This window comes from Dermochelys coriacea, chromosome 1 (assembly GCF_009764565.3).
Source record: "Dermochelys coriacea isolate rDerCor1 chromosome 1, rDerCor1.pri.v4, whole genome shotgun sequence".
Taxonomy (NCBI): domain Eukaryota; kingdom Metazoa; phylum Chordata; order Testudines; family Dermochelyidae; genus Dermochelys; species Dermochelys coriacea.
Genome location: NC_050068.2, coordinates 332,953,157 through 332,968,299, shown reverse-complemented (window position 1 = coordinate 332,968,299; position 15,143 = coordinate 332,953,157). Strand labels below are relative to the sequence as shown.

The window sequence follows — 15,143 nt, the reverse complement described above, 5'->3', positions numbered from 1 at the left end:
CACTCTTTACCTCTCTTCATTCTGAAAACTGACCATTTATTGCTACCCTTTGTTTCCTATCTTTTAACCAGTTATCAATATATGAGAGAACCTTCCCTCTTATCCCATGGCAGCTTACTTTGCTTAAGAGCCTTTGGTGAGGCACCTTGTCAAAGGCTTTCTGAAATTCTAAATACACTATATCCACTGGATCCCCCTCAAAGAATTCTAGTGGATTGGTGAGGCATGATTTCTCATTACAAAAAAACATGTTGACTCTTTCCCAGCAAATTATGGTCATCTATGTGTCTGACAATTTTGTTCTTTACTGTAGTTTCAACCAGTTTGCCCGGTACTGAAGTCAGGCTTACCGACCTGTAATTGCCTGTGGAGCCCTTTTTAAAAATTGATGCCACATTAGTTATCCCCCAGTCATTTGGTACAGAATCTGATTTAAATGGTAAGTTACAGACTACAGTTAGTAGTTCTGCAATTTCACATTTGAGTTCCTTCAGAACTCTGGGATGAATACCACCGGTCCTGGTGACTTATTACTCTTTAGTTTATCAGTTTGTTCCAAAACTTCCTCTAATGATACGTCAATCTGACAGTTCACGTCAGGAATGACAGTTCCTCAGATTTGTCACCTAAAAAGAATGGTTCAGGTTTGGGAATCTCCCTCACATCCTCAGCCATGAAGACCAATACAAAGAATTCCGTTATTGTCTCCCAATGACCTTATCGTCCTTGAGTGCTCCTTTAGCATCTCATTTGTCCAGTGGGCCCACTGTTTTTTTAGCAGGCTTTCTGCTTCTGATGTACTTAACACTTTTTATGCTGTTACTTTTTGAGACTTTTTCTGCCATGAAGTTATAGGGTTAGGTCATCCCCTCCGCTTTTCTCACTAAGGGGATAAAAACAATTGAAGACCCACTGAAATAGCTCATATTTTGTCAGCAGACATAACGTACCTTCCCTCTCCCTCCACCCCACACTTGCAACTCTGTGGAAGCCCTTATCTCTCTCCGACCATGCTATCTGGCTGTGTTACAGCCTAGGCTCCCAGCTAGGCTAAAACATGGCCTGCTAACAGTGCTTTAAGAAAAGGAGTACTTGTGGCACTTTAGAAACTAAAAAAATTATTTGAGCATAAGCTTTTGTGAGCTAAAGCTCACTTCATCGGATGCATTCAGTGGAAAATACAGTGGGGAGATTTATATACACACACAGAGAACATGAAACAATGGGTTTTATCATACACACTGTAAGGAGAGTGATCACTTAAGATGAGCTATTACCAGCAGGTGGGGGGGGGAGGAAGAAAGCCTTTTGTGGTGATCATCAAGGTGGGCCATTTCCAGCAGTTGATAAGAACGTCTGAGGAACAATGTGGGGTGGGGGGAAATAGAAGCCACACACACTTTGCTTCTCTACAAAAGAAAAAGGACAGTAAACTATCTAAACTACTACATGCCAGAAGGGGCCACAACAGTGGTTCCCTTAACCCACCCAGCAATATTGTTAATCTATCCAACTATACCCTTAGCCCAGCAGAAGAATCTGTCCGATCTTGGGGCCTCTCCTTTTGCCCCTCCACCCCCACGAACATGATACAGTTTTGTGGTGACCTAGAATCCTATTTTTGATGTCTCCGACTCAAGGAATATTTCCAACACACCTCTGAAGAACATACTAACCCACAGAGAGCTTTCTACCAACACTGCACAAAGAAGGATTCTGTGTGGACTCCTCCTGAAGGTTGAAACAACAGACTGGACTTCTACATAGAGTCCTTCTGCCGACGTGCACGGGCTGAAATTGTGCAAAAGCAGCATCCTTTGCCCATAACCTCAGCCGTACAGAACACAATGCCATCCACAGCCTCAGAAACAACACTGACATCATAATCAAAAAGGCTGACAAAGGAGGTGCTGTCGTCATCATGAATAGGTTGGAATATGAACAAGAGGCTACTAGGCAGCTCTCCAACACCACTTTCTACAAGTCATTACCTTCTGATCCCACTGAGGATTACCAACAGAAACTACAGCATTTGCTCAAGAAACTTCCTGAAAAAGCAGAACAACAAATCCGCACAGACACACCCCTGGAACCCCGACCTGGAGTATTCTATTTGCTATGCAAGATCCATAAACCTGGAAATCCTGGACGCCTTGTCATCTCAGGCATTGGCACTCTGACAGCAGGATTGTCTGGCTTTGTAGACTCCCTCCTCAGGCCCTACGCTACCAGCACTCCCAGCTATCTTCGAGACACCACTGACTTCCTGAGGAAACTACAATCTATCGGTGATCTTCCTGAAAACACCATCCTAGCCACAGAAGCCCTCTACACCAACGTTCCACACAAAGCTGTCAGGAACAGTATCCCGGATAATCTCACGGCTAACCTAGTGGCTGAACTTTGTGACTTTGTCCTCACCCATAACTATTTCACATTTGGGGACAATGTATACCTTCAAATCAGCGGCACTGCGATGGGTACCCGCATGGCCCCACAGTATGCCAACATTTTTATGGCTGACTTAGAACAACACTTCCTCAGGTCTCATCCCCTAATGCCCCTACTCTACTTGCGCTACACTGATGACATCTTCATCATCTGGACCCATGGAAAAGAAGCCCTTGAGGAATTCCACCATGATTTCAACAATTTCCATCCCACCATCAACCTCAGCCTGGAATAGTCCACACAATAGTCCACTTTCTGGACACTACGGTGCTAATAAGCTATGGTCACATAAACACCACCCTATACCGGAAACCTACTGACCGCTATTCCTACCTACATGCCTCCAGCTTTCACCCAGATCACACCACACAATCCATTGTGTACAGCCAAGCTCTACGATACAACCGCATTTGCTCCAACCCCTCAGACAGAGACAAACACCTACAAGATCTCTATCATGCATTCCTACAACTACAATACCCACCTGCTGAAGTGAAGAAACAGATTGACAGAGCCAGAAGAGTACCTAGAAGTCACCTACTACAGGACAGGCCCAACAAAGAAAATAACAGAACGCCACTAGCCATCACCTTCAGCCCCCAACTAAAACCTCTCCAACGCATCATCAAGGATCTACAACCTATCCTGAAGGACGACCCATCACTCTCACAGATCTTGGGAGACAGGCCAGTCCTTGCTTACAGACAGCCCCCCAACCTGAAGCAAATACTCACCAGCAACCGCACACCACACAACAGAACCACTAACCAAGGAACCTATCCTTGCATCAAAGCCTGTTGCCAATTCTGTCCACATATCTATTCAGGGGACACCATCATAGGGCCTAATCACATCAGCCACACTATCAGAGGCTCATTCACCTGCGCATCTACTAATGTGATATATGCCATCATGTGCCAGCAATGCCCCTCTTCCATGTACATTGGTCAAACTGGACAGTCTCTACATAAAAGAATGAATGGACACAAATCAGACGTCAAGAATTATAACATTCAAAAACCAGTCGGAGAACACTTCATCTCTCTGGTCACTCGATTACAGACCTAAGAGTGGCTATTCTTCTTCCATAAAAAAACTTCAAAAACAGACTCCAACGAGAGACTGCTGAATTGGAATTAATTTGCAAACTGGATACAATTAATTTAGGTTTGAATAGAGACTGGGAGTGGATGGGTCATTACACAAAGTATTTCCCCATGTTGTTTCCCTCCCCCCCACCCCACCCCCCACTGTTCCTCAGACATTCTTATCAACTGCTGGAAATGGACCATCTTGATTATCACCACAAAAGGTTTTCTTCCTTCCCCCCCCCCCACCTGCTGGTAATAGCTCATCTTAAGTGATCACTCTCCTTACAGTGTGTATGATAAAACCCTTTGTTTCATGTTCTCTGTGTGTGTATATAAATCTCCCCACTGTATTTTCCACTGAATGCATCCGATGAAGTGAGCTTTAGCTCACAAAAACTTATGCTCAAATAAATTTGTTAGCCTCTAAGGTCCCACAAGTACTCCTTTTCTTTTTATGAATACAGACTAACACAGCTGCTACTCTGAAACCTAACAGTGCTTTGTATGTGTTAGCCTGCATCTTAATGGGCCTTTTCAATCATGTTAGGCTAACTCAATTGAGCTAGCACAATTGAAACATCATTTTGTCCATCAAGGCACACCCACTGTGTTTGGGTCCCCATGATTTGTGTGTGTGTAGGGGGAGGGGTTTCATGCCGTGTAGGGAAGGGACACAGCTAGGGAAGTTCTGTTTTATGAATCATTTCCCTCCCCCACAGTCTTGCAGTAAGATAATGCTGACCCTGTCCATATTGAATTGAATCCTGTTTTGAGTTTGCAGCTTCCCAGGAATCAAATGGGTTTAGGAGCAAAGTTCCTGAAGGAGATATGCTCTCATGGAAGACAGGTGGGAACTGGAGAATAATGTGGGCACAATCCTTTTGCACACATACTTAGGCCCATGATGGAGGCCCAAAATTTGGGTGAATAAAAGAAAAAAAAAGTCAGCTGATCTTTCTTTTAGTCAGTATGTCAATGCACTGACTGACGGACAGCTGATCTGAGAGCAACTTTTCTTGCTGAAATAATATTCACCGTTACACGTGAAATCTCATATGCGTGCCTTGATTTTCTTTGAGCTGCAGATTTTAGCTATGTTGCGTTTGAAACTGGTCTGTAATGTTATTGAATTCCTATTGAGCGTTAAGCAGGAGCCGGTCATAGTAATCCAAGCTTCTTCTTTGCACAGTATAGCAGTAAAATGATGTCCTTCTAAAAGCCATCTGGCCACTTAACCCCTAATTGCTCAACATTCATTTGGGTGGCAAGCTTGAAAATCATGAATACTCTAAAGTACTAATCACAAGTATGCCCAGTATGTAAAGGAGATGATGCAACATTAACAGATAGTATAGAGGACACACAAAAGTGATCAAATTTCATACCATATCATCCAATTCTTATCTTCAGTGATTTGGGTGGGGGGGGATTATATTAATATGAATTTACATAGCAAATTTATCTTTTTCCTGGGATTATCTTGTATATATTACCCATTAAAAATTTCATGGAGTATGTTCCCCAATAGATTTGCCTCCCATGCCTGTAGTTCTCAGTTTCACTTTCCCTCTCTTATTAATTAAGTCTGTTGAACTGCTTCTGTGATTTTTGAATAAAGGATGTCATGCAAAATAACTCTCTGGTTTTATGTTTTAAACAAACCCAGTGACAGATTTATAATCAGAAAAATGTCCATATAAAAATTCTGAATCTGGTCCATGTTGTTCTCAGGAACCCTTTCTTCATTCTGTGTTCTGTTTGGTTTTGTTTTTCTCATTGCAGTTTGCAATTTAAGCTGCTGAGAGCTCAGATTTTTGTGAAGGATAGGCACAAATACATTGTAATAAAAGGAGCTCATGAGTTTCCCAAACAAGACATTTATATTGGGGGGGGGAACCTCTGCCTTGCAGCTTAAAATGAAAATCTGACAGACTTTATTTTTTATGACCTTCCCCCCCACCCCCCTTGTATAGGGCAGGAGAGGATTGGACAGAAAATCCTGAAACTTACGAAGTCAGTTTCTATAAACGGAGCTTGGATAATGACAACTATATCTTCACAGCTCCATACTACAACAGTAAGTCATCACTACTTTGACATTTCAGAGGTGACTGGCACAATGTAAACATTCATGGATGTTTTCCATCTTACCAGTTGAGTTCGCTATTTCAAGTGGCATAGTTCAGAACAGGTTTCAGAGTAGCAGCTGTGTTAGTCTGTATCCGCAAAAAGAAAAGGAGTACTTGTGGCACCTTAGAGACTAACAAATTTATTTGAGCATAAGCTTTCGTGAGCTATAGCTCACTTCATCGGATGCATAGTTCAGAACAGACATTCCAACAGAGTCTGCCAGTTCACTGGGGGAAGCAGCTCTAAAAAAATGTCACTCTGGTTTGGAAACTGTCATCACAATCAGTCATCCATCCCAGTAAAGCTATGTTTCTCTGCATTGTTTCTCCCAATGACTAGTAGGCTAAAATGCATGTTGGTTATATATTTTGTTAATTAATTGGGCTTGAAAGGTTTCTGTAGATTTCTCAAAGGCAGAGTTGCTTGTGTGAAGGAAACTACAGTGATGGTGTATCAAACTGTCTGCAAGAGCCTCAGTTCCATATATTGACATCGGAGAGGGGTCCAAGAGCAATATTATATAGCTGAGTTCCCTCGATCGCATCAGTGTCAGATCTAGCCATCCATGGGGGAACCAGGCCCAAAGGGAGGTGCAAGGTGGCAAGGAAGGCCTGAAGTTTCATGACTGCTTTAGCACCACACTATTTATTTTTTCTAAAATGAGCTCGGATAAGTGCAGTCACAGAACTGTGTGGTCCTGAGAGCTTTTCTTCTGCATGGAGCCCAGACAGTGCCACTGATTTATTTAACACTTCAAACCATTGAGTTTGGATTATTTTACAGATCAATATTATTCTGCTGAAATGGTTTCTGTGACCATTTGAAATACTTAAAAACCTAAATATCCACAATAATAAACTGGTTGATGAGAAGAGGTGCATCACTGATACACATTAACCTTGTAATGCTCCTCTGAAAGCAGATGCTGCTGTGAATTAGATACTCTTCCCTCTTAGAGGGGGTATTTTATTGCAATTATTTTATATACATATTTATTATTGCAATTTTCAAAAAATATTAGCCAGGTAGTAAAATGGCCTGCTTCAAAACCTTTATAGGAATCCTGTTCCTTTGAAAAATCTCGGGAATTTTTTTTACTTCATTTTCCATATTAAACAGTGCTATCAGCAGTTAGCCTGTCACAGTACCAGTCATTATTTACTGAGTATTGTTAGTGGGCTGCGGACTGTCCAGTGACTAGAAGACTGCGTGGGTTCTATTCTAATTACCATGCACTCTAAGGCCCTAATCCTGCATTTCATGGGGCTGCTCACATGTGTAAAATTAATTACAGCTGCGTTTGCAGAATCAGGGTCTCACTAACTACACAGAACAGTGAAACTGACTGTACACACAGAGCTCTCAACTGTACAAAGTAAATAAAGAAGAGCAACATATATTTTCCTCTAACTGTTCTGATTGTTTGTGATCCTAGGCATAGCTGGGGGTAACTATTAAGTACAATTAGTAAGTATAACATTTTCATATAGAGATTTGGGTTTGGGGATGATGGTTGCCAGTTAAATAATGGTTAATTTCTTGATTGAACTGGCATTGAGGGGTAGGACTTCTTTATTTAGGGCCAAGAATAGGAAAAGATCACATCACTCTTTTTAACCTTTTGTTTTTTCCCTTACTCCCAGAAAGTGATGCCAGTAGCTATGAAACAGGCATTATGGTGAGCAAGGCTGTGGAAATAACCATTGGTGGAAAACTTCTTAAACCCGCAGGTAAGATGGAATGGTGCTGGCACTCTAAATACACAAGTTCTTTTGTTGTTGCCCATCATGAATGCCCATAAGAAATATAACTGAAATCACAAAGCAGTTTCAGTCTTCTAAAATTCTTCTTCACAAGGCTTTTTAAAAATTTGCTGGTGAAAGTCTAGCCAAAGATCTGATAGTGTGTTAGTAAAGATATTTGGTTGATTAGAAGGATGAAGGCCTTGGAGGACAAATGACTGATCAGAAATATGATTTCTTTTAGTTTATCAGCTTCAGAAGTTAGACTTGTATGGTGAATTTTTCATCTGTTTTAGGATCTTGCCTTTCATTGTTGCTGTTGTTTCCTTTCATTTTGCTAAATAGAATTTCCAGGGTTTTTTGTTTGTTTGTTGGTTTGTTTCAGTTGTTGGAATAAAAATTGATGCAATCAGCTGGATGGAAAATTTCACCAAAACCACAATCAAGAGCCTGGTAAGGAATTGATTGACTTCTGTTGAACTTCATTTGCTTTTTCTCTAAGCTGTGAGCCAAATCGGTGCTTCCCCCTTCCGTGCAGGCAGCTCTGTATTACAACTTCACAAAGGTCCACAGTTGCTGACTGGTGGTGGTGTTTAAAGCATTTCAAAACACAATATGCATCTATTAAAAAGCAGCTGTATTTTTTCAGTTACACACTTGTACATGTCTTTCATTGGAGGTTAGAATGTCTCAAGATTCAATAGTAACAATGGAGAAAAGAAAATGCATAACAATTTCATATGTCAGCCACTAGAGACAGTATTGTGTTTTTACAATGAGTCAAAACTCTCAGAAAAGCAGGGACGCCCCTGGCTGGCCCTTGCCAGCTGACTCAGGATCGCAGAGCTCCGGCTCCAGGGCTGTTGAATTGTGGCATAGACGTTCAGCTTGGGCTACAGCCTGAGCTCTGGGACCCTTCCACCTGGCAGGAGTTGAATGGGAATTTTTAAAGGAGTTGAATGAGAAAGGGAGAAAATTAGTGGCAGCTAGAAGGAAAAGTAAAGAAAGGATCTGGCAAACCAGGGAAGGGGAGAGACAAGAAATAACAGAGGAGGAAAAAGGCTCAATGAGCCAAAGCTGGTGGAAACCCAGACCCGTGTCTGGCATGCTACTCCTGTCAGAACTGCAGCTCTACTGGTAAGCTGACTCTGAAGAAGCAGCTGCATGTCCCAGCACATCACCATGAGCTGAAGGAAGCTGCTTGCCTGAAAAAGAGAGAAAGTGCACTTGTGGGTGTCAGTGAATGCAAAAGAGGCTGCACTGTGGTCTGGGAGCAGAGTAGCCAAACACACAATAAAAGGAAAAAAGGATATGTGTGTGTGTGTGTGTGTGTGTGTGTGAGAGAGAGAGAGAGAGAGAGAGAGAGAGAGAGACGGTGGGCTCAGAACTAAACTGGCATGTCCCTATGTATTTTGTATATATCTGGGAAAAAATACATAGGAACATACTGGTTTTTCACTTTAACTCTGTTCAGAGATGAAGGAGGTTCACCACTCTTCAGTTTTGGTAGCTTCTGTGCCCACTCTCTCTCTCTGTCTCAGATACACACACACTTTTTTCCTTCTATTATGTGTTGTGTATTTTGTGTGTGTGTGTGCGCATATACACACACATGGGCTGTCAAGTGATTAAAAAAATTAATCATGATTAATCGCGCTGTTAAACAATAATAGAATTCCATATTATAAATAACAATCGTAGAATACCAAACATTAAAGAATACAATAACCAAACAATAATAGAATACCAAATTTTAATATTTTTGATGTTTTCTAAATTTTCAAATATATTGATTTCAATTACAACACAGAATACAAAGTGTACAGTGCTCACTTTATATTTATTATAAAAATGTGCACTGTAAAAAACAAAAGAAATAGTATTTTTTTAGTTCACCTAATACAAGTACTGTAGTGCAATCTCTTTATCATGAAAGTTGAATTTTAGAAATGTAGAATTATGTACAAAAATAACTGCATTCAAAAATAAAAAAATGTAAAATTTTAGAGCCTACAAGTCCACTCAGTCCCACTTGAGCCAGTCGCTCAGACAAACAAGTTTATTTACATTTGCAAGAGATAATGCTGCCGCTTCTTGTTTACAATGTCACCTGACAGTGAGAGCAGGCGGTTGCATGGCATTGTTGTAGCCGGCATCGCAAGATATTTACATGCCAAATGCAATAAAGATTCATATGTCCCTTCATGCTTCAACCACCATTCCAGAGGACATGCTTCTATGCTGATAACGGGTTCTGCTCGATAACAATCCAAAGCCAAAAGAAAAGGAGGACTTGTGGCACCTTAGAGACTAACACATTTATTTGAGCATAAGCTTTCATGAGCTACAGCTGAAGTGAGCTGTAGCTCATGAAAGCTTATGCTCAAATAAATGTGTTAGTCTCTAAGGTGCCACAAGTCCTTTTGCGGATACAGACTAACATGGCTGCTACTCTGAATCCAAAGCAAAGTGGACCAATGCATGTTCATTTTCAGCATCTGAGTCAGATGTCACCAGCAGAAGGTTGATTTTCTTTTTTGGTGGTTTGGGTTCTATAGTTTACACATCAGAGTGTTGCTCTTTTAAGACTTCTGAAAGCATGCTCCACACCTCATCCCTCTCAGATTTTGAAGGCACTTCAGATTCTTAAACCTTGGGTCGAGTGCTGTAACTATTTTTAGAAATTTCACATTGGTACCTTCTTTGCATTTTGTCAAATGTGCTGTGAAAGTGTTCTTAAAACAAACATGTGAATGGGTCATCATCTGAAACTGCTATAACATGAAATATTTGGTCGAATGCAGGTAAAACAGAACAGGAGACATACAATTCTCCCCCAAGGAGTTCAGTCACAAATTTAATTAATGCATTCTTTTTTTAACAAGCATCATCAGTGTGGAAGCACGTCCTCTGGAATGGTGGCTGAAGCATGAAGGGGCATAGGAATGTTTAGCATGTCCGGCACATAAATACCTTGCAATGCCTGTTCTCACTTTCAGGTGACGTAAATAAGAAGCAGTCAGCAGTGTCTCCTTTAAATGTAAACAAACTTGTTTGTCTTAGCAATTGGCTGAACAAGAGGTAGGACTGAGTGGACTTGTAGCGCTAAAGTTTTACATTGTTTTGTTTTTGATTACAGTTATGTAACAAAAAAATCTACATTTGTATGTACACTTTCACGATAAAGAGATTGCACTACAGTACTTGTATGAGGTGAATTGAAAAATGCTGTTTCTTTTATCATTTTTACAGTACAAATTTGTAATTTAAAATAATATAAAGTGAACACTTTACACTTTGTATTCTGTGTTGTAATAGAAATCAATATATTTGAAAATGTAGAAAAACATGCAAAAATATTTAATAAATTTCAGTTGGTATTCTAATGATTTAACAGTTCAATTAATCGTGATTACTTTTTTGAGTTAATCATGTGAGTTAACTGTGATTAATCAGCAGCCTTTATATATATAGAACCACTACCAACCAAAAGAAACAAAGAGGGAATTAATAAAATCTATAAATAAATAAATTTTAGAGCAGAGTTTTGACCCCCAGAGACAAGTGCAATGCACTCAGATACCATGGTAATGGGTAGCAGTATAAAACCCTTCAGTAGACAGCCAGACACACGGACAAAGATGGACATAAAAAACACCTGGGTTTGTCTTGAATCCAACTGTTTATACTTATGAGTTAATGAATATCATGTAATAGTACAGACTTTCTAAGAAACCATTCCCTAAAGATCATTATCCTTCTGTTTTCCAGTGCAACAGTGAACTTTGTGGCTGTGAAAGAAACAGTATGGTAAGAATAAACTTAATAATAAATACCTGACAGAGAGGGGGAAGGGTCCCCTTTGTTGGTTCTTTGGGTCCATCAAAACTTGAGACTGCTGTTCTACCCAATTACTTTCTGAAGGTTAAAAACAGAAGCAGTGTTAGCAGAGAGTTGACAGTCTTTTCTGTCTAGGAAGAGAGAGGTGAGGATTCTGAGAGGGATGCTAGTGTGAGAGAATGAAATGAACTGATAGGCAAGGGAATCATTGAAATGAGACCAAAGAACTAAAGGGGAACAAAGAAGAAGAAAGAACATAATATGGGAGCGAGCAGTAGAAAATGGGGCAGTCATGAAAAAGAAGATGAGGAGAGAAAAGATGGGAAGGTTTTCAAAGAAAGAGGTGAAGAGAAAGGAGAAGGAGCAAAAAAGAGGGGGGGAATAAGAGAAATTGAGGAGAGAGACTGTGAAAAGATGGAAAGCAAGAACTGATGCACGTTTCATCTATTGAATATTCGATCATAATTAGTTTCTCCTCTGTCTTACTGTATTTCTTTCACAGACCTCCTGTACGTTTTAGAGGGAGGGAAGGCAGGGAAGCCTATGTTGTGCATGTGTAACCAGCACACCTCCTGGGTGTGGTGCTCTGTCCCCTCTAGTGGCACCAAGACCACTGACAGATTAATGAGTCTGCTGCAGCCTTAGCTAAGAGCCATGTGGCTTTTAGCACATGCAGTAGAGCAGTGGTGGGCAACCTGCAGCCTGTGAGCCACAAGCAGCCCGTGATGGTTAATCCGCTGGTGAGCCGCGAGACAGTTTGTTTACATTGCCTGTCCACAGGAACAGCCGCCTGTAGCTCCCAGTGGCCGCGGTTCACCGTTCCCAGCCTATGGGAGCTGCGAGAAGCCTTGCGGGCCACAGGTTGCCCACCACTGCAGTAGAGGCTCATGCACTAAGCTTCAGAGGTCTCAGGTTCTGTTGCTGTTACACATTCATGTTATATTAATATTGCTGCCTAGTTTGGATTCTATATTATCAAATAATTTGAGGGAAAGAGACAGATGATAACCTTAAATCCACCATAATGCACACAGCACCCTCCAGCATGTGGGGATACTAAGCTTTCCCTTGCCTTTCTTCCCTCCATCCCATGCTGAGCCAGGATTTGGGGGCACATGGCCCTAGAAGCACTGATGGGTGATGATTTTAAAGCTTCAGGCGCCCTAATGTTGTCAGGAACTCCTAATTCTCTTTTGTGCTTAAGCGCCTTCCTCAACCAGGGCCTCTGTGAGTTCTTTTGTGGGGCTGGGAGAATGACTGTTGGGCGTGGGACTTATGACTAATTGTCAAGCCCAGGCAGCAGCACCACACATCCTCAGGCCACAGGAAGATCAGTGTATGCTCTACATAGCAGTGGTTCTCAAACTTTAGCAACCCGAGGACCCCCATTTGGGAGGACCCCCAAACGCCCCACTCAGCCCCAGGTCTCGCCCCCACTCCACCCCTTCCCCCAAGCCCCATCCCACCTCCCCTCTGCCCACCACCACTCCACCCTTGCCCCTCCTCTTCCCCACCTCTTTCTGGCTCCTCCCCATCCCTCCCAGTGTCTCCTGCACACCGCTGAACAGCTGTTCCCCAGCATGCAGGAGGCACTGGGAGGGAGGAGGAGAAGTTGAGGAAGAGAGGGGGAGAAGTTGATCATCAGGGCCCGTGGACCCCCGCAGTACCCTTGGGGGCCCCCAGGGGTCTGCAGACCCCAGTTTGAGAAATGCTGCTCTATAGTTAATCAAAGGCCTTTCTGCACCTGGTATCCACCCATGGTACTGGGACAGCAGCAGAGAAAGTGGGCTCTTAGCTCTATGTGGAACAGGTGCCCTAGATGGAGAAGAAGGGGTTCATCATCTGAAGGTGGTGGAAAAAAAACAGAGCAAAATAAAGTAAATAATGTGAAAATAATTATAGGCAGCAAGTCCAGGTTTGCTGTTTTAAAAGACTCCTACCACTAAAAGCTACAAATCAAAAGGTTTCTAAGGGTGAGCTAAGACCAAATCAAAAGTTTCAATCCCTTTATCTGAGCTATGATCCATATATGAAGCGGTTTTGTAGGGACGTAGCACTCTTAGAGCTAGTTAAGTATCCTGATCAAATAATTTACAAGAATAAGTTACATAAAATTAAGCCACAAGTGGGTCCCTTGATCCAAATTTTACAACACTTATTGATTCAGGGCCATTGGCCTCATGTCCTAGAGTCCTGAACATAATCTCCCCTACTTATACTTTCTAAATACCAGGCATAAAGTCAGAAAACACCTTCCCCAGGTGTTAATGGGTGAAACAATAGGGTCAAGTTACTAGAGCAAGGGAACAATGAGCGTGTGAAGTTCTCCAAAAACTAATGTTTTACATGAAACCTCTAGGTCTTGAGAGTTGGAAACTATGTTAAACGTGCAGATTCTTTGTTGCCAAGCTGATTTCTTTTGAAAAGGGACACTCCAGTCCAGGTCGTATTGATTTTAAGATGTATCTGAAATGCTGAACGTCAACCTTTTCTCAGGGATTGTGTCTGGCTGCTTGGAAAGAGAACCATTTTCTGTATCTTTCCTGAAAAATATACTTTTTTTTCCTTATGATAGCACCTGGATTGTGTTGTTCTTGATGACGGTGGATTTCTTTTGATGTCAAATCAGGATGAATATACCCAACAGGTATATGTGTTTTTAAATTCATGCATTTAAAGATGAGATTGACTCACTTCTCTATTAAGATAGAGAGAGTTTTATCATTAAAACCTAAGTTCACTATACAAACACAGAGTGCTGCTGTTCATTGACCTCATTTCATTTATTTAAATCACGGTTATCAGAGTTTGAGGTGATGAATAACAGACTCATGTCCAAACCACAAAGAAAATTTGCCAAATCTCAAATTTCATATAATTTGCTAGTTTTTATCACTATCTTACTAGTGACTTGACATGTCTAGGCCTGCGCTAATGTGGCTCTGGTTATAGTGATTTAAGGGAGTGCATAAGAAATGGAATGAAGAGTTTGCATCGTTTCCCTGAGACAGACTGCTTGAAGCATAAGGATAATGTAGTGTAAGTGCCTGGAGCACAGAATTATTCTGTGTTAATGTATGAGATCATGAAGATGTTATATTTTTCTATGAAAAAATTCAATTTTTTCCAGTATCTTTTAGAGCTTTGGTCAAAACTACAAAAATATTTTGGTTTTCAGTTGTTAAAAATGTCCATTTAATCAAAAAGCCATTTTTAATTAAAAAAAAAAGTTTGTATGAAAAATTTTCTATCAAATCTAATTGTTACACTGAAGAATTATTGCATAAAGAATCTATTTTATGAGAATGCAACATATCATCACCATCATTGTGTCTTGGTGTTAAGACATCACAGTGCAATAGCTGTTGTTTGATGAGACACAACTATAGTCAGTTATGTAATGAAAGGTAAGATCCCAGGTCAGCTGGAAAGCCTGAGCATGGGACATTTTGATCTCTGGAGAAGATGGTGGCTCCTGTGCGGTGGGGTGCAGCAGCCTACTTCTCCTCAAAGACAGAATTCAGGAATTACATGGGAAAATCGTAAATATGCCACAGAAGCATCTTCTGGTTGGTTCTACCTTTTTCCACCTAGAAAAAAGAGGTAAGCACCATATAGGAGATACTGAGATAGCATGTGAACAGATTTGTGTAACTGTTGGTGGAATGTTTCAGAGTAGCAGCCGTGTTAGTCTGTATTCGCAAAAAGAAAAGGAGTACTTGTGGCACCTTAGAGACTAACAAATTTATTAGAGCATAAGCTTTCGTGAGCTACAGCTCACTTCATCGGATGCATTGAGCTGTAGCTCACGAAAGCTTATGCTCTAATAAATTTGTTAGTCTCTAAGGTGCCACAAGTACTCCTTTTCTTTTTGTTGGTGGAATGAGTA

General features: G+C 41.2%; 1 protein-coding gene across 1 annotated transcript in view; it reads left to right on the top strand.

Moving 5' to 3' along the window:
* The window catches only part of CACNA2D1 (calcium voltage-gated channel auxiliary subunit alpha2delta 1), a 682,696-nt gene that overhangs the window by 640,643 nt on the left and 26,910 nt on the right, over positions 1–15,143 (top strand). Inside the window, 5 exon segments of the mRNA XM_038369134.2 lie at positions 5,516–5,619; positions 7,316–7,402; positions 7,800–7,867; positions 11,186–11,224; positions 13,830–13,901. Of these exon segments, the coding sequence (XP_038225062.1) occupies positions 5,516–5,619; positions 7,316–7,402; positions 7,800–7,867; positions 11,186–11,224; positions 13,830–13,901 (370 nt within the window).